Source organism: Ovis aries, chromosome 17 (assembly GCF_016772045.2).
Source record: "Ovis aries strain OAR_USU_Benz2616 breed Rambouillet chromosome 17, ARS-UI_Ramb_v3.0, whole genome shotgun sequence".
NCBI classification, from domain to species: Eukaryota; Metazoa; Chordata; class Mammalia; order Artiodactyla; family Bovidae; genus Ovis; species Ovis aries.
This window is the reverse complement of record NC_056070.1, coordinates 13,174,941-13,195,192: the sequence shown is the minus strand read 5'-3', so window position 1 is coordinate 13,195,192 and position 20,252 is coordinate 13,174,941. Positions and strand designations below refer to the sequence as shown.

Here is a 20,252-nt window from a genome sequence, read left to right as displayed (position 1 = left end):
ACTCCTCTGCCCATAGACTTTTCCAGGCAGGAATACTGCCTGGGTTGCCATTTCCTTCTCCAGTCAAAGATTTTTATCAGTACTTCGTACTGACTTACTCAACAAGAAGACAGGAACAGAAATAAACTGTGAAATGTGGGATGATAGAGTAAGTGAGTTTATAAAAACACTTAATGTAAAAACTTCCTTTCAAAAGTGTATCAGTAGATACGTGTGTGTGTATGTGTGGGCACTCAGTCATGTCCGACTCCATGTGATCCCAGGGACTGTAGCCCGCCAGACTACTCTCTGTCCATGGGATTCTTCAGGCACGAATACAGCAGTGGATTGCCATTTCCTTCTCCAGAGGGATCTTTCAGACCCGGGGATCGAACCGGGTGTCTCTTGTGTCTCCTGTTTACCTGCTGAGCCACCAGGAAAGTCCATCAATAGATGAGGCTCCATTAAACAAAATACTCCACTACAAGATATACAATCCGGTGAAGTAGATACAAGCTAAATAAGTTATCAGTCGTCATTAACGCTGGTAGGTGCTTTGGGGGAAGAAAGGTAGAAAAACTACAGTGTTAAGGCCCTGCTCAAATAATAAAAAATGGGATAAAGAATGGTGTCTTTTTGAATAAAGAATTAAAGGTGACGAGGGAGCAAACCATAGGCTGTTTAGTACTGCAAGCAGACGGGAAGCAAGTGCAAAGAGCCTGGGGCAGCCAAGGGGCTGGTGAGGCTGGGCAGAGCGATGGCACACGACTGGGTGAGAAGGTGAGAAGCCACCTGGATTCTTCTGCCATATAATTCCTCCTCCTTCATAAATCAATCTCTAGTCTTTAGGAGTCACACCCCTAAATGCAGCAATAATTAAGAGACTCCCACTATCTAGAGTCTGGATTTTAAAAGCACCCTAATTGCTAATACTCCCAGATTCACCGATATGAATGTGGAAGGAATCCAGGCACAGAAGCACAGTGGCATCCTTGCTTTCTCCTCATTACGATACCATGCCTATCTGTCTTGCCATGATTACAGAGCCGTCTCCCCTAAATGAAGCTTTGTCTTCCCTAAGCCAGACACGACACTAGTAAAGGAAACCTTAATAAAGCAACAAAAAACTCATCAGAAAGGCTTTCCTGCTCCCAGGGCTACAGCAATGCGGTATAAAGAGGAAAACTGACCACGACAATGTACACACCATCCCTGGCAGACCTCTACAAGCCTACCAGCCTCCAATCCGCACTCCTCCCACTTCACCAGCCAGCTGCCATCCCAGACCCGGATTGCTAAAGCCATCAGCAGCACCAACCACAGGGCATGTGCTCAAGTCCCCCCACATCAACTCGTGGTGAAAAGCTAAACCAGCGAGTAGTCATTCTCCCTCCCAGCTTCCCGTTTGCTCCATAACAGGCCTTAATCACACTGGGCACCTGGAGAAAACCGCGCAGCACAATTCCCCATCTGTGCAAAGCCCCTCAATCAATTCTAGGATTAATTTACAATGGTAGACCCAGATTTTAATCTGGCTCATTTCTTTCTCATGTAGAAACAGTGGTCAATCAAACTTTCAATCAGGATCAACCATTTAATTCAAGAAATGTGTGGAATTACAGATACAAGGAGATATATTTTATAAGTCTTTAATAAAGAATTAGATATCCTGAGGCTTCATTTCATCTTCCTCTAGTTTCACAGTACGTAACATCATAGGATACATTCATACTCTCATAAAAAAGGAATAATATACTTTTAGCTTCACTGAGGATGAAATTGGTTGGTTCTTAGAACACACAAAGTACATTTCTTAATATCATTGATAAAAATTCATACACATTGGACACTATACCTAGGAACTGGGCTGTGCATTGTACATTTCATTTCATTCTTATACATTATCTACTTTAAAGAAAGACTGACATATCCTCATTTATACCTATGGGATTGAGGCTTTAAGCAACTTCCCCTAAGTTCAGTTAGTTGGCAGGAACCCAGGAATGAAATCAAGTCAGAATGTCCACAGCCCAAGCTCTTAGCCACTACCCTGTATGTCTTAAGTGGAAAAGAAAAATAAGTTTCAGACTCTAAGTTAAAAGGTGTTTATTCACACCATAAACAAACACAAATAAATAATATTATTATCCAGAGCTGTTGACATATACTTATATTCGAACTTGGGATTTGTATTATATAAGAACAAGGGGAGGCATTATCTAAGAAAGAAACAATAAAAGAAAGTCAAGGAAGTCAAAACGGCCATTTTTCACCACTGGTTATGTAAGCAGTTGACAGCCTAATCTGAAAACTTTAGAATATACACACGTGAAGTGAAAGTCGCTCAGTCGCTTCCAACCCTTTGCGACCATGGAGATCTCCAGGCCAGAATACTGGAGTGGGTAGCCTTTCCCTTCTCCAGGGGATCTTCCCAAACCAGGGATCGAACCCAGGCCTCCCGCACTGCAGGTGGACTCTTTATCAACTGAGCAGTGAGGGAACGCCCCCGCACACACACATAGGTAGAACCAACTCTATTTCAGAGATACACGCATGATTACGCAGGAATAGATGCTTACCAAAAACAAACAAAAATAAACAAAACAAACAAACAAAAAAATCAAATTCCAAAAGAAACAGTCCCATAATAGAAATGAGGTAACAGGAGCGGCAGGAAAAAAGAAACTTCTGCCGCAGATTGCTGTACTTCAGAAATACCGTAATACCTAAGTGAGGCAGCCCCATAAAAGACAGTTGCTGAGCTGTTTCCTTGCACGGCACTACAAAGGTACTTTAGGGCAAAGCCACGCTTACTTGCAACTGTCATCCTCTGAATCTGATATTTCACTGCTGTCTTCGTCCGCTACTTCAGAGCTGTCTAGGCCCATCAAGATCTTACTGACATCAGTTTTAAATACCTTCTCATACAGCAATTCATAAAGCAGAGCTGCAGGTAACAAGAAAGAGATGTTACAAAGCATTAATTTTATGTTCTAACATAAAACTGAGACACCCAAGCTTCTAAAACCTTAACTAAATACCTTCTAACACCTTATGATCAATAACACAATTTAATCAGAAAATTACCTAGAGAGCAACTAGACTTCTGTCTTTGCAGTCAGTTAGTTCAAAATCATCACTGCCTGTTGTCTGGATGATACTGAGGTAGATACAAGGTGGTGAGAAAGGGGGTCTCTTGGGGACTCGTTTGAGGGGTAGACACCACTGTGATGAATTCTTAGCGCACTTGTTTTCGTAAGGTTTGCTGTAATTAACACAAATGAGAGGTCTGAACTCCTGCAGGGGTTCTGAGCATTTGGTAATGTATTTCTATGCTTTCTGGAGTGTGGGTTTGTTTTTGTTTTCCTCTTTTTGTAAAGCAGAAACATTGTCTCAATATGTTTCAGTGGTTGCTGAGAACACATTTTACAATGGTTTCTTTTTAGTCCATTATGAAAAGGTATCTTCTTTCTAGCAAACTTAGTGTTCCTTAAGTTTTCCATCCAAGCCTCTTCCGGTTGGGGAGGTTGTATGACCTCTCTAGTTCTCAGTTTCTTCATGAGAACAGCTGGAATAAGAGCACTTCACTGTGCTAGGATTAAATATGAAAGCAGTATGGAGAGGCTTAGCACAGTGTGTGCACCCATAGTTAAGTCATTGCTCACTGTGCGTGTTGAACTTTATCAACTTTGGCTCACAGCTGTGATACCTTTTTGTATTATTGTTAGCTTTAAATACACCAATACATTAAATACAAGTCATATAAAATTGTGAACTGATCTGTCTCGAGATGTGAGGTTTGGCTGTCTGCATCCTGGGCTATGTTCTCTGCCGCTTCAGTCAATCAAAAGCTGGACATTCCAGCTTTGAAAAGGTCGGCGCCATGTGCTGTCTTTACTGGTCCCCCTTAGCTAAAGAACAGGGGAGAGGAGGCTGTCACGTGCCCGGCACAGCGCTCCACACAGGTCGTGTGCACTTTGTCGGAACAGATGATAAAGGAGATAGAGAAGGGAGGAAGGCGCCGCCACAGCAGTCACTCCCCACTGGGAGAGGTGGAGAGGCTTTTATCCTCCCAGGAAGCACCTGGCAATGTCTGGAGACATCTGCGGTTGTCACGGGGGAGACAGGGAGCGCTACTGGCATGTCAGAAGGCCAGTCACTCAGCTGCGTCCAACTCTGCGACTTCGCGGACTCCCCTTCCACGGAATTCTCCAGGCAAGAATGCTGAGTGTGTTGCCGTTCCCTTCTCTAGGGTCTTCCTGACCCAGGGACCAAACTCAGGTCTCTGGCACTGCAGGCAGATTCTTTACCATTGGAGCCACCAGGGAAGGCCCACTATTGGCATAATAGATGCTAAACATTCTACAACCCCCAAAACAAAGAATTCTGTGCCCTGTATATTAATAGCAAAAGGTCAAGAAACCCTGGTCAAGTGACAAATACAATCAAATACTGATTTCCTGAATCACTGAGATTTTCAAGCTATGCAACTAAAAGCTTTAAAAATATACAAATCTTTATTAATGATACTGATTACCACAGGAAAATATAACTTTGTATTTACAAGCCAAACTCTAATCTACTAGCACCTTTTTCCTACTGAAACACGTTTTTACTAGAGTATTAAGATTTTTGGTAACCTAAAGTTCTCAGAAATATATTTTTACACAACAAAACAGTGTATCTGCCCTGAGTTGTTTGCTCGAGACCATAAAGCTTAGGAAGAAAATTTCTAAACCAACACAAGGGTGATACTTACACTGACACATAGCCGAGCTCTCTTTATACTTTATGGGATAGACAATATCATAGTGATTTCCATTTGAAAAACACAGGAATACCTGAAAGGAAAAAATAGAATACATCCTTCAGCCCTTCACACACAACATTTACACAGCTACTTACATCTCTAATATCTCTGAGTTACTAGTTAATAAATTTCCACATAGAATGTTTTAGAAATAACCTAAAGCTGTAATGTGGTCATGGTACATCCATACGTTGAAATGGATACAAAGCCAGGAATCAGAAATTCCTAATGACTTGGGGAAACGCTTACTGCATCACAAAAATCACACACAATCTGTAAGAACAAATGATTTCAGCTATTGAAAGAGAAGGGTTAGAAGACTGTAAGAAAATATTCTAAAACTTTAAAGATGCTTACCTCTAAGGAGCAGAATCAAAAGTACATTTTTTTCTGCTTTACAGCTTCATGTACCTTCTAAATAATCAATCACTTATGCAAACAGCAACGCACGCTGACTTTGCTTAGACTACATCATATTCCAAAAATTACACTGTAAAGGCCAGATCCAGAGCCAGGCACCTCGGACACCCACAAGTCCTTACGAAGGCATATTTACCTCGGCTCCCTTCCCCTTGCCACCGTAAACATGGTGACAAGACACTTCAACTTGGGCTGCGTAACCCAATGCGGATCATGAAAACAAAATTCTCTAGTAATGAATCGTGGTGTTTTTCCCCCTCCTTTCTGGGCTTTACATCATTTTCCAGTTGTTTCTGCCTGGTGACTAGATAATAACAACGTACCCAGTAAACTACCTCTGTAATGGGAAATACATCACAGTTAAGTGTTTCTGGATGCAACAGTAGAACCTATTTTCACAAGTTATGTTTCTATCTAATGTATATATTGATGTAAAACAGTAATAGTCTAGTTAATCACATACACTGGCATCTCAATTATTTTTCTCTAAAAAAAGGTCACAAGAGAGTTCAACATTTGTACAGAAAAGCAAATACAAAAAAATAAAACTTGTGAATGATTAATAAGAACTTAAAAAAAAAAGTCACTTAAAAATTATAGCTCAGGCAGTCAAGATGGCAAGTGAGCGGTTCCTTTACTTAAATCCTTTAGAAAAACTTAGAACAATTCTTACCTTTTCAGGAAAATTATTTTCAGTTACTTGTGAAGGAGAAACATTTGGTTTCTGGTAAATTATAAAATCTTTCCTGAAAATAACATTTAGAAATTATTTCTGATGAAATACACTTCACAAATTGAGATTCAGTCCTTCATTCATTCACTCACTCAAGAGTCAAGTGCACCAAGCAACATTCTAGGTGCTGGAGAAAGAGCAGTAAACAGAAGGCAGTAACGGATAACTAAGCGGCAACATACTTAAGCAAAAAGTATCCTTTTAAACAAGTAAACTTTTAAATATAATTTTCTATATAACTTCTAAAAGTAGACCTCAAAACCACAGAAAGCGTGGAGATGAAATTTATAAAGACATTTTGAAAAGAAAAAATTAAGCATTCCCCTGATCAGACAAAAAGCTGTAAAACTGACAATATGGTGCTTTGCCCTTGTTCTAGCCATTCAACGCTAGCAGCCTTGAGAAAGGAGGAAATCATCTCTCTAGAAGGTTTGTAAGTGATTCTGCTATTTTAACAACTGCGTTACAATGGAACATGTTAACTTCCCATTGGCTTTATTTTTGTTTACCTATGTGATTACAGGGCTTACCTGTACAGAAGAGAAAGGGCACTTATTTCCACTTGTCCAACCCATTCCTGTATTGAAGAAAAAACATTGGCCCATAAGTGTCTACTTTCTATATCTTAATACACATCTTTATGTATGATACACCTAATTAGCTAGAGTAGCTCATTAATATTTTTTAAATTTATTTAATTTCAGGATAATTGCTTTACAATATTGTGTTGTTTTCTGCTATGTGTCACCATGAACCAATCACAGGTACATTTATGTCCCCTCCCTCTTGAAACTCCCTCCCACCCTCCACCCCAGCCCACCCTTCTAAGCTGTCACAGCGCACCAGTTTGAGCTCGCTGCCTCCCACAGCAAATTCCCACTGGCTATCTATTTTACATACAGGAATATATATATGCTTCCACTCTACTCTCAATTCTTCCCACCCTTTCCTTTCCCCAGTGTCCACAAATCTTTCGTCTCTGTCTGCATCTCCACTGCTGCCCTGCAAATAGGTTCATCAGTACCATTTTTCTAGACTGCATATATATGTGTTAATATATGGTATTTGTTTCTCTCTCTCTAACTTACTTGGCTCTAGGTTCATCCTGGAACTGACTCAAATGCATTCTCCTTAATGGCCCAAAGAGCTCATTATTAGTTGTACTGAGAATACTATACAAATATTTTTATAAAACAGGCTATAATATACACTAAAAAGCAGCCCAAGTCTTGGTAACAAATATCCTTAGTAACAGGGCTGGAATAAGAATTCCTGTTGATGTGGCAGGATGACAGAGTAGTGTCTCTAAGTTGAGAACTCACAGAAGGCAGAGTTCCAGCGGAGCACTCAGGACAGAGCCCAGCACACAGTGTGTGCCCAGGAAACAGGACACTGCCTAGAAGCAGAGCTCAAGGACCAGAGAGGGGGAGAAAGGGCGGGCCAAGTCTCTGCAGAATAATCGAAGGTACAAAGAAAGCAGTGTGCCAGGAAGCACTTTAACACGTGGTAGAAGTTTTAGTACTAAAGGAGTCACTTTAAGTCCTTAAGCTTTTCAGAAGGAAATGGCCAGTATTTATCAAAAATTTAAATACTCTTTAAGGTAACCTAGCAATTCAACTTCTATAAAACTATCCTAAAGAAATATTTCATATGTCCAAAAAGTGTATATAAACAGGATGGCCACTACAGCTATCTGTAATAATTTTAAAAGATTTTTTAAAGATAGCCCCAAGGTTCCACTAATAGATAAGGAATAATTAAATAATTTATCATTCACCCAAACTATGTATGGAAATATCATGCAATCACCAAAAAGAATGAGCTATATTCCTATGAAATGACCTGAAAAGATCACTCAGACTATTAAGTAGGAAAAGTTAAGTCAGTAAAATAATCCTATTGTGCAAAACAAAATAAATATATATAGACACATACACGCAGAGAGGGAACTAGAAGGACACATCCTAAATTGACAGTGGAAACAGGAATTTAAAGATGACGGGAAAAGTAAGGATTTTCACTCTTCATTCTGTAATAAATCTTTGACCATGAGAATGTATTCCTAAACTACCTGTGAAATTAGTAAAGACTTAATACCAAGAGTTACTAAAAATAAGAACTACAGTAAATGAATGCTGCCACTTCCACCTTCAAAGAAGAGAGATTTGAGATAAGGAGAGGATTTTGGATGATGGTTTGAAATCCTCTCCGAAAAGGATCATCTTTCCCCACAGACTTTGCACTTCAATTCATCTTAAAGTTGGCTCTGTTTTTCAAAATGAAATAGGTGCCATGCATTAAAACAGATTTATTAAAATAGGCCTCTGCCTAACAATCACAGCCTCTCAAAACTCCACAAGCAATACCTTCTGGCATAGAGGAAATCCTTCCCTGAAACCGTCTGCTGAGATCATAAACCCAAGCTATTCCATTCTGTGCAGAATGCATCGCGTCACTCCTAGCATCAACAAGACACTACATCCCAAATAAGGTACCATTTTGTAAGTATTTAATCTTCAGGATAAGTTCTATCGTAGTCTGGTTAAGTAGACAATGGCCATTATAGCTTGCCTTCGCTAACAATTTTGACTTTTTTCTTAATTTATGTTCTATCACTGTCTTCCACCTGAACGCTATAGTTTTTACTTACTCAACACTCTATGTTTAGCCTACTTTCTCCTTGTGGCTTAAGAGCACAGCATTTCTACAAAATCTGTTTTTAATCTTGTAAAGAACCACACTGTATCAAAAACACAAATTAAATATTCTTAGATAGTCATCAAAAGCAAACTTTTGTTCCTCAAAAGACACTATTAAGAACACTAAAAGACAAGATACAAATAGGAAGAAAGTACTGGAAAATACATACCCAATACAGAATGCATTATGCTCGGTATAAAATACTCTTATAATTCAACAAAACCAAAATAATGAAGCGCAGAATCTATGAGCAAGACATTTCACCAACAAAGACATGCGGATGGCAAGTAAGCACATGAAAAGGCTCTCAACATTACTAGAGAAATGCAAGTTAAGATCGCAAGGACACCACCGCACGGCCACTACCTGGGTAGCCACAGCTACAATTTTAAAAGGCTGAGGATCCTGAGTGTTGATGAAGATGCAGAGCAGCTGGAATTCTCACTTATCGCTAATGACAAAGCAAAGCCGCACAGCCACTTTGGAAAACAGATTAGCAATTTCTCATTAAGTTAAACATGAATTTACCGTATGACCCAGGAATTCCACTCTCAATAATATTAACAATATTAATTAAAAGAAAATAAAACATCTGTCCATAGAAAGACCTGCAACCAAATAGTCTTAGCAGCTTTAATAACAGCAGCAAACTTGGAAGAAACCATATATCCATCAACCTGTAAATTGCTAAAACAAGCTGCAGTACATCCATACAAGGAATGGCCACTCAGCAATAAAAATGAACTGTCACACAAAGGACAACACAGATGAATCTCAAAATGCTTCCATTATGCTAAGTGAAAGAAGCCAGACATGTTAAGACTACAAGCTATACCATTCTATCTGTTCAAGTCTCGAGAAGGCAAAACTTCGCACATGGGTGGGTGTAAGGGGAGCAGAGATCAACTGCCAAAACGCATGAGACACTTCTGGAGTGACGGAAACGCCCGGTGTGGTGTCTGTGGGGGGAATCACACAGCTACATGCCTCCGTCAGATTTCATAAACTTAAAGCATCTACTATATGTCCATTTTACCTCTGTAAAGCTGACAAAAATATATTCTTTTTGAGGCATTTTTCAAAATGCTCCATTGATATTTTTAAGAAAAAAAGGAGGAAGTTCTCTTTCTCTGAGAAACATGGGTGAGGCAATGGAGCTTATCAGTTGACTACGCTCCTCTTCCTTTCATACATTCCATGTATCGGGGAGAAAGAGAAACAGAAATATTTATCGCTAATAAGAGCACACACCTGTTCTGTTTGGAAGGCACCTGCCAACATCTGGAGAAGGCCTGCCCAGCATGGGGAGGCGAGTGTCCTGGGAATAACACACCTGGCCGGCCAGCACCCTGGGAAGGAGAGGGCTGTTCCCAGGCGCTCTGCAGCACCTGCCGCCCCTCTCCTGCAGGTCCCCGAATCAGTCTCCAGTCCCCTTCCACCGCCTCACTCCCCTCCCTGTCCCCTTCTCTCTCGGAATGTCTCTTCTACCCTTTCTCAGCCCAAGAGCCAGAACTGTTCACAAAGATCAGCATAAAATGGTATTGTGGGTTTCTTCCTGACTAAAAATTAAGAAATGGTCTTTGTCGTTCCCTTCATCTTCTACAAAGGAAATAACAATCACCAGTAATAGCTGGCGAGAACTGCTAACCTTCTGGTGTTTAATCTTCTCTATCTGCGACACAGGCTTCCCAGGTGGCAGAGCGGTAAAGAACCCACCTGCCAATGCAGGAGACTCAGGTTCAATCCCTGGGTCAAGAAGATCCCCTGGAGAGGAGAACGGCACCCCACTCCAGTGTTCCTGACTGGGAAATCCCATGGACAGAGGAGACTGGTGGGCTTACAGTCCACAGGGTCACAAAAAGGCAGATGATGACTGAAGTGACGGAACAGGGACGCAACTGTAGCATCACACCTACACTTCTTAGGACACACGTGCCTTCTCACTGGTACTAGACACCCTTCCCTACTGCAGGGACACTCCTGGGAACAGCATCCAAAGCCCAGTGACTTCTGCATCCCCGGGGCCTGGCCGTTCTTAGCCCACAACAAGCACTCAACTTAGCGTCAGGGAATCAAAGAGACCCCACACAATGATCAAACACCTTACTCCTGTTAGTATACCCTTTCCTCCCCATGTGACTCCTCTTGGCGTCTTCTTTGTTGTCGTTTTAAATCTAACAGTGATTATCTCTGGGGATAAGGGAACATTCTACATGGCCTTCCGTTAACATTTGGATTTCTACACGAAGAGCATTAGTTTTCTCAGCAGGAAAGGAGAAAATAGGAAACAGAAAATTTCTTTTAATTTCCAAGTGACTGAGAAAGTGCTGGCAGGGGGAGTCGGTGGGGAGGGGCTGTCCTCTAACCCTCAGCAGCCTCTTCCTGCTTCTCATGCGGACCATGTTAAGGGGAATGGATGCAACCCATCTCGTCAGCTGCCTAATAAGGAAGCAATCGAATACCGCCCTGTCCACCAAGCCGGATACACACAACCGCACCACACTCTGGAAATCCTCGGCGGTGCTATTTGAGGTCTTTTATACTACGTTAAAGGGCGTCACGACAGATCAAGAAAGCATGACTGTGCCGAGTGAGGCAATGCTCGTGGCAGCAGCTGTCTTCCAATTACACATGCACCTAAGGCAGGAGCTCCTCCATACACTCTAATACCAACCTCACCATATTTAATGTATTAAAACATAGAAACATCTCAGAGTACTACATACCTGTGGATTTTCCAAACGTTTTAAATATTCTTCAAATGACCCTTCTATAAACTGCAAAAAGGGAAAAAGGCCTATTAGAAATCCACCAAAAGTTAATCTCTTCACTGTGAATTACTGAATTTTTACACAAACCTTGGATACAATAGTTATATATATACACACACACACAGAAAAAAATCCAATTATGAAAATATGTACAAAATATTAAGAAAACATCCTAAAGATACAGCAGAATTTAAGAAGGAAACACTGTCAGGAAGCGTTTCCTGGACAGGGTCTGGAGGGTGGGCGGCACCCTGTGAGGAGGAGGCAGTGGGGAGGAATCACCTGAGCAGCCAGAGTGGGGTGAGCACACCTGCCTGTGGCTGGAGCAGAGGCAGGACCAGCAGGCCGAGGGAGGGGGCAGTGCCAGGTCATGGCAGGTGACGTCAACAGAGAATTTACATGATTATAGCAGCACTTAAAGACTAACTGGGCAAAGGCCAACGCTTAGAAGAGAGCTAAAGACAGATGCAAGAGCTAAGAAATATTAGTTTCCTAACAAATATGAATAGTCATTGTCTCAGATCAATTATACTAAAAACAAAGACAAGAACTAATAATGCTAAAGATATTTTGAAGAATCAACAACATTTTTCTAATCCAGCTTGTCTCATTGTTATTTTAACAAAAACACAAAAAAATTCTGATTTGATTCAAGCTATATGATTACATTTTTTGCTTTTCTCATAGCAGTTGCACTAATTTAATTGAGAAAGCTCTAAAAGACATTCATCTGAAATACCAATTTCAATTTTATTTCAATTAAAGTCTCGGTTAATTTAGCAAAGTGATATACTTAAAAACATTAAAATATACTGCTTGGTCTATAAAAATCTTTTAAATGCCCTTTTTTTAAGATAGAGATCAATTATTTTATAGATGATATACTCTAATTTCCAAAAGTATCCTAAGTTTAAATACATACTTGCACTAACACAGCCACATATTTGAAATATTCCACCAATCAGAGGCTACTGTTCTCTATTAGTTTATTATTTACAGAATTTAAAAAAATAAAACAACCCCACAGAAACATTCAAAGTTGCAAAAGACTTAAGCTGTGGTCTGACACAAGCCTCCATCCAACTGATTCTTCTTAATAATCAGAAACTACTTACCTAGGCCCTGACTAAACATTTTCAACAAAAAGGCACACCCTTCGACCCTAGACTTTTTTCCACTTCTGGTCAATTGAAACTGGTAGAGGTAGTCATTGTAAAGAAAGTGAAACTTTCCCCCTCAGAACTTTCAACTTCTGATCGTAGTGCCTAAGACTGTAAGAGCTGAATCAAGATATGCAAAGCACTTTAAACAATGCTGCTGACATTTCCACTACTGATAACAGAGCTTTACCCTCTGGAGCCAATATTAACTAATTCACTTGTAGTTTCTTCAAATAGTTTAAAACTATCTATCCTACCTTCCTCTCTGCCATAATACTCTCTTATCTAGCCTCCACATTACCAGCTTTTTAAAATAAGACAAGTTTTCAAATCTTCTGATCAAGCAGGCTCTCCTTCCTGGAATATATTACTCTTCTTCTTAAAACATGGCATCCAGAAAAATGTCACCAGTAATAAAATTTTGCTTAAAAATAGGAATTCCAACCCAAGAGCACCTTTAAACACTATTTACCTATTAAGTCTTAGAACTGAGTTACATGCAAAGTGTCAATGTTCTTTTGGCAGTCAGCGGAGAGAAAATACCACTAAAGATTGTCAGATGATAATTCTACATCATAAAACCAATAACCAGTACGTCTTACAAGGCTTTCAATGTAAAGTGAAAATAGGTCACCGTGGTATCTATTTCACAGCCTACTACATACTAAGGAAATTACAGTCAGTTGATAAGATATTCTGTACTAATTAACTATACTACATTCTATTAACTACTAATCATTATTTATATAATTACAATATTCTGATACGTGGTTCATAATGATGAACCCTGTAAATTAAAAATCTATAAAAAAAATAAAAATAAAAAAAAAATCTATAAATACCTCTTGATAAAATCAGAGGCTCAACATTAGCTATGCTCAGTGTATTTCTTATACTCCAAGGTCTGCAATGTTTTTACAGTTCACAGGGGGTCACCAATCACGGAAACCAGTAGCCTCCCTGATCATGTCAGACAAGGCTCCATAGTAATATGCTCAGGTCCTGCCCAAGTCACCCTTCCAGCCTCCACGGCTGTGATCCATCTGTCACAGAAGCTTTCTAAATGTCTGAATAAATGAACACAAGATGACCTTTAAAAAAAAAAAAAATCACAGCTGACTATGGATTTGAATTTGAATTCAAAAAAGCAGTTCATTTTTATAAGGTTTATCTTCATAACCTACAATCCGATCCAACCTGCGAAATTCCCACTAGACCACTCAAATGGGTATCGTGTACCTCTAAGTCAAGGCACCGTTACATGGTTAAAATCATCAATCACCTCTTCGAATCTCTCCCGGTTCTCCCGAAGGTAATGAATGCAGGCCATCCTGACTTCACCATGGCGAGACTGGGAGTGCAGCACCTGTGGGGAGAGCAGCACACGCGCAAGCCCTGTCAGAAGACGCTGCGAGGGTGCGGCCCACACCTTCCACACCCAACACAGCCTCACCACCAACAGACGGCAGTCTCCATTTCCCCTTCCGTCATTTCTAACTCTGCGCTCACTCTCACCTCTCCCACTCACCTGGGAGCTGACACACCACGTGCCAGCAACAGTGCCTCTTAATCCAGAGTCACTCGATGGAGAGCTTGTCACCATTTCCCCTTTAGGTCACTGAGACCACGCCTTTGGGGAAATCTTTGCAAGCTTACACTTTCCTCTCCCGGCCACCCCTCTACTATTACTTCACTTGTCACAAAGCAGAGCTGACACAATCCCCGCCACGCAGCGCTCAGCTCCAACCTCAGCTTGTTGGAAGAGAGAACGAAGAGGTGACTTCAACAAAAAAATAAGTCTTTGAGGCTTTCTGCCCGTAATAGAGAAATTGCTTTTTCCCAGTAACTTTGAATTACTTGCCTTATGTATAAATGTAAGTCCACCGTGGTTTGAGAAAAATTAAGGCACTCATTCTCAAATCCTCAGCTTACACGATTCGGGAAAGAACATCCAGGGAGCAGCACAGAGGATGCAATCGTGTTTCTGTGTGTTATCATCCCAATGGCTTTCAAACGTGCTCTTCTGCCCCAAATCTTAAAGCACCAACTGAAATAAGCCATACTACGAAAATGATCCACACCCTCTCACTCTGCAGCCTCCGCTGTCTTCTGTTAAACAACTAGTTCAACCAAAGAATAACTTACTGGCATTTTGCCTCTTAATAAAAGTCTAAAGCTTTGTTTTGAAACCCTTTGGCCAGTCTCTAATACTTTACCATGCTAAAAAAAAAAAAGGAGATTAAAACTGTTTTCTACTACTAGGTGTCTTAAACGAAGGTGCTCCTGCTTCCCTACAAGGTCAAGGTAGGAGGGAAAAAACTGACATTTAAAATAACATCTCAAAACTACTATCCAGGCTCTTGAGAATTTCTATTATTATAAAGCCACTCTAAGAGTTACAGTTTCAACTGAGTGAGTCTCCCTTATGTTCAGGATGAGCAGAGAATTCAGGAAAAGGGAAGCTCCGGTTGCACCTGCTACAGGTCTCTCTGGATAACAGCCAAGGCTCATTTATACCCACGGAACCAAGAGGCGCAACTGCCTGGAGAGCTAGCAGGTCCCCTTACATTCAATTCAGATACTCTGACGATGCACTAACTGAGGTTAGCAATGCAGCATACTAGCTGGCTTTCAGCTTAACAAGTATGCGAACACTGCTGTCTTTAGGAACTACAAAAAAGCATTCATCCTTACTGGAAGGACTATCCAAATGCAAAAATCACCACCACACAATTTTTTTGCCCATTCAACACATGACATTTAGTAACATTTCCTACACAGAAGCTACGCTAGACGCTATTATGAATCAACATATTAGTCTGAGTAAACCAGTGTCATCCGATAGGGCATTTCTGCCATTAGCACAGTGAAGCTAGTCTTATAGCCATTTACCTAGCAACAGGTGGCAGACATAAGTGAATAAAGCTTATGATTTTACAACAAACACAATGACAGGCATGTTTTTTTCTCCTTTAACAAACATTTCACTAGCACATGAAATCTGAACCCATTACTCAGAAGTAAAATTCTCAGTACGAGGTGCCCAGGGTGCTGGGGCTTTATAGAGCAAAGGAATGTCAAGAGAAAGGAGGCTAAATCACAACTGTTGAAAAGCAAGTTCAAGGGCACTCAGGAAAAATTCAAATGGTATGACAAATATCTTTGCAAATCATTACATACAAGAAAATAACCTAGAAATAGGAGGCTTTCCAATCTTAGGGCAGACAGATAATAAACAGAGAAAGGCTGAGACACTCTGCTTCACCAAGCCCTCTAAGAGGGCCCTATTTTTAGCTCCAGGGCCACAGAGCTGATTCAGGTCAGGCCTCCTGCAGGCCACAGGCCAGAAGCGTAAAAAGGGAAGGGGTTATTTAAATCAGGTAATTTGGAGGGGAAGACTCTGGCTAAATCAAGTCTCTCCCCCTGCATTTTCCCCGCCAAAGGCTGCCATTTAGATCACTTACTGTGACTCCCTGGTAGAAATGGTAGTTATTCTAATATTACTGGAGAAATTGTTGGCAAAAAGTAAATCCTTTGTGCACACTGTTGAAGGGCAGCCTGAGGATGCCGTTACTTCCCTCCCCACCACCAACACACACGCCACCTTTGGCCATGAAGACTACACCTGTGGTCCATGTCTACCGAAGAACAGAGTTTGCTCCAAGAGTCACCGCAACAAACTTTCTATAAGCTCAGTGTACTAAAAGTCAGCCTTCCGTAAGTGGAAGGGACATTCCCTCACGCCTAATTTAAATCCCATCACAGTGAGATATAATAAAATGCATTAACTATTGTTAGCAATGAGCTCTTCGTGTAACCAGCTAGCTATTGTTCATTTCTACTTAAAAAGAGAGTCTATACAATCGAGTTTGCCAATTACCTGTGGTATGTAGTTCTGAAACCAGCCACACCTTTCTGCTTCAATATAAACTATGATGTGTATAATCCAACTCCAAATAAGCACCATACTTCTCGTATTTCTATTTGCTTCCACCTCTTTCCTTACCAAACTCTTGCTAGAGCCAATAATATGTTTCAATAGGGACTGAATTCACTTCCACATCTTCCCTCTGCTTCTGGAGGTGATGAGGAGACTCAGGAGGCTGAGGCGGATGAAGCAGGACAGATGGTGATCCCGAAAACTCAACAATGGGACAGACTGTTTACCTACTAATAGTAAGGACTGGGATCTGTTTGTGTAAACATCTCCCAAAGCAACATTAGAACATCTTAAAAAATTCCAAAAATAAGAGAAATCAATTGAACTGAAAAAGACACAGCTCAGTTTGGGGAGCTTTGCGAAGAATGAATGACAATGCCAGCCGCAAAATGCAAAGGTTTGGACCAGCTACACCAATTTCTTGTTTCCAAAAAAAAAAAAAAAAAAAGAATATCTTATGCTACTGATGTGAAAACGAGGGCCTTTGGAAAATAAGTGGCAGGCCTTTGGACTTTGAAAAAAAACAATAGACTGGTCTATAGATGTTTAGGAAAACATTTACTCACAAAAAGAAATTCCGAAAGCTACTTAGCATTAAAAAGGGTGAGAGAAACAGAAAAACTCCAAAGGGGGGCAGGAGAGGAAAGGGGTAGATCTTAGGCCAAAGGAAAGCAAAGGAAAACGGTAGGAAATACACACCAGGACAGCAATATGAAATTTATGTCCAACTAATTCAACAGCTATTTCTTAATACAGGATGGATCTGGGTGGCTGCATACCTACCAACTACAGTGTTACATAATAGGGAATAAGCTCTCTTACCAAAAAAATAAATCAGAAACATCCTCCCAAGGACTATATTACAAAGTGATTTTAATCAGTAAGGGGGAAAAATTCGGCCAAAGACCTAAAGGACCCCAGATACAGTCTTCCTTCCCACTAGCAACTTTAAAACACTTTTTCTAAGTCAATTATTTGCTTTTAGTTCACCTACACTGCCTTGCAGGACATTAAAACAAGGTGAAATCTACTCAAAGACAATTCTGTGCAAACATTCTACATTTTCTAAAGTCTGGTTTTCCCAAACTGCACATTTCCCCCACTCCTGACTCAGGCGGACATCCGCGGGCTTGGCTACCCCACGCTCCAAAGTCCAGTAACCGGGCGGGGCGGGGGGGGGGGGGCTGGATCATGATCCCACGAGTCGAGTCTGGTGCACCACCTCCTCTAGTAAACATTCTGCTTACTGGTGTGAACGCTGTGCTTGTAAAGCCAAAAGGGGAGGCGAAAAACAGCATTTCGCCAAGTTCCCACCCCTTCAGCTAGGGTGCAGACTCTCCGGCAGGCCTCACGGGCTAGCTTCAACTCATTACCTCTTCGCCAGGAGGGACGACACCCAGATCATTTACAGGTTTTTAAGTTTCGATTCGGAGCTCCCAGTCCCAGGGCAGCGTCCGGTTCCGGGGCGACAATGGGCCGCTGTGACGCCTGCGGGGCCACGCGCAGCCCGGGTTGAGGGGGGGCGGGCAGCCCGCCCGCCACTTCCCACCCGGCCCCCCGCCGATCGCCCCCTCCGGCCCCCGCCCCGTTACCTGCTCCGCCACGGCTCGGAACAAGCACGACCCGTCCTTGGCGACCAGTTTCCGATACAAGCCCAGGGTCCGCAGATAGGCGTCCATGGGAGTCGCGTCCTCGCGGGGCGCCGCGCCGCCCCGGTCGCCGCCGTCGGGGGCGCCGACGGCAGCCTCCATGTTGCCGGTCGCGCAGCAGGCCCGGCGCGGCGCGGGCTAGCCCCACATGGCCGCGCCGCCGGCTCCTGGACGCCCCGGCCGGGGGCGGGCAGCGGCTGGGGCTCGGGCTCGGGCTCGGGCTCCGGCTCGCGCTGGGCGGGCGGCGGCAGGCGGCGGCGGCGGCCCGAGGCGGCGGTCCGCGCGCATAGGGAGCCCTGCCTAGTGCATGGCCGGGCGCACGCGGCCGCCTCCCGCGGGGCCACGCGCCCGGGGGAAACGAGGCGGGGAATTCACCAAAACCCGCAAGCGAGCAGTCACTTGACGCGGGCCTCGCCGCTCGGCTCAGCCACTGGGGCCCCGGGGTCCCGCCCCCACACACACACAGAAGTTTCCTCGCCAGACCCGGCGGAAGCGAGGAAGCCCCCGCAACCCGAGCGCGCCGGCCCAGACTCTTGGTGAAAGCGAGGCCTGTGGGCCCCACACCGGGAGCCGAAGAAGCCGAGAGAGAAAGGCGCGGCCTGACCGTCTCCCCACCTCGCAGGAGGGCGCCGGAGGGGCGGGGAGTGGGCGGGGGCGCCCGGCGGGAGGGCAGCACCCTCGCAGCCCAGAATGTGTTTTCGCTTTCGGCCCCGACCGCGGAGAGGACGGCGGGAGGTGTAGTTTGGGCAGCGGCAGGAAGTCGGCCTGCGGCGGGCGGGGACGCGCTGCCGGCCTACCCGGCGGGGGGAGGCGCCCGGGAGGCGCGCGGACTACAAGTCCCTACAGCGCGGCCGCCGCCGCCGCCCGGAGCCGGCTTCACGCTTCCCGGGCACCGCGCGTCCTCCAGCAGGCCGAGGGTCTGCGCGGAGACCTGCGCGCGCCGCCCCGCCCGGCCGGCCGCCCGCCCTCTGCGCCGCGGGCCTGCGGGATGTGCGCGCGCTCTGCGTGCGTGGAGTTGCCAGGGACACGGAGGCCGCTGGGTCGGCCCTTTGTGTATTTCCAAACAGAGGGCGCACCTGTCTGCTCCCCTCCCCCCGGCCTCTTCCCCTGACGTTTCCATGGAGGTGGCTTTAACGGCTTAAGCAGAAAATAGACCTAATTGGCGAAGGCTCCTGGAACTCGCATCGTGCGGGGCGATACAGGCTGTCCATAAATCAGCCGTGGACTGCTGATTCCTATTCGAGACTAGAAGTACAGCTCTGGCGGTATATCGCAAGATGATGCCTTTGCCACAAACATTTTGGTTCACCCTGCCACTATAGCTGCCCACCCCAGCACAAAGGGGTGTCGCTAGTCGGAAAAACTTAAGATTTTTTTTTTTTTTTCCTTTTTAGAAAACCATCTTGTAATTAATTGTTGGATAGCGTGCTGGACGTGCCCTGGGATCCAGCGGTGTTTGCTGGAGGATTCCTGTTCAGCTTCCCACCCTGAGAAGTTGAATGAGAGTGTATGCCTTTAGAACCTAGAATTTATCCGGCTTGTTTTTGTGACACCAGAATTTTATTTTTATTCAAGTACAACAGCATCTGGTATCCCAATCTTTTAAATACACGGTTAATCATAAAATCTGCTCTTGAAGCCATGGTGCGGCAGGGTGGGGCTGGGGAGATGGAAGAATTACTGTAGATGTAGACATGTGGTCAAACAGATTCTTTGGAATGGGGGGCAAGGCAGGCCAGATGGTGAGAGTCCAGTGCAAATTACTGAAAATTCTATTTGAGAAATCTGTTTTCAGTATTTGGTGCAAACAATGACTCGTGTGTTCACTCTCCTTGGAACGTTTAGATTTGATTTCTTAAGGTTTAAAAATTCAAATATCCAATGGTGCTGTTTTTAGAGAAAGCAAAAAAAGGATTCTGACCTAAATGAATTTTCTTGTCCCACTATTGAATTTTGTACATTTTGTAGAGAAATACACTGCAGAATCCCTTTTAGAAAAACCTAGTTTCAAGTCAAACCTGTTGCTTTTCCTTCTTTAATATATATATAATTTAAAACATACGATTGCACTCTCATTCCACTCAGAAAGA

The 20,252-nt window shown here is 43.2% G+C and overlaps 1 protein-coding gene across 1 annotated transcript in view; it reads right to left on the bottom strand.

Moving 5' to 3' along the window:
- Positions 1 to 18,801, bottom strand: part of OTUD4 (OTU deubiquitinase 4) — a 42,901-nt gene extending 24,100 nt beyond the window's left edge. The window contains exons 1-7 of the mRNA XM_027956254.3: positions 18,106 to 18,801; positions 13,856 to 13,939; positions 11,369 to 11,419; positions 6,473 to 6,519; positions 5,883 to 5,955; positions 4,739 to 4,820; positions 2,794 to 2,926 (exon numbers count right to left, since the gene is read on the bottom strand). Coding sequence (XP_027812055.2) covers positions 2,794 to 2,926; positions 4,739 to 4,820; positions 5,883 to 5,955; positions 6,473 to 6,519; positions 11,369 to 11,419; positions 13,856 to 13,939; positions 18,106 to 18,264 — 629 coding nt within the window. The 5' untranslated portion in view covers positions 18,265 to 18,801. The remainder of the gene's footprint in view (positions 1 to 2,793; positions 2,927 to 4,738; positions 4,821 to 5,882; positions 5,956 to 6,472; positions 6,520 to 11,368; positions 11,420 to 13,855; positions 13,940 to 18,105) is intronic.
- Between the last annotated feature and the right edge of the window lie 1,451 nt (positions 18,802 to 20,252).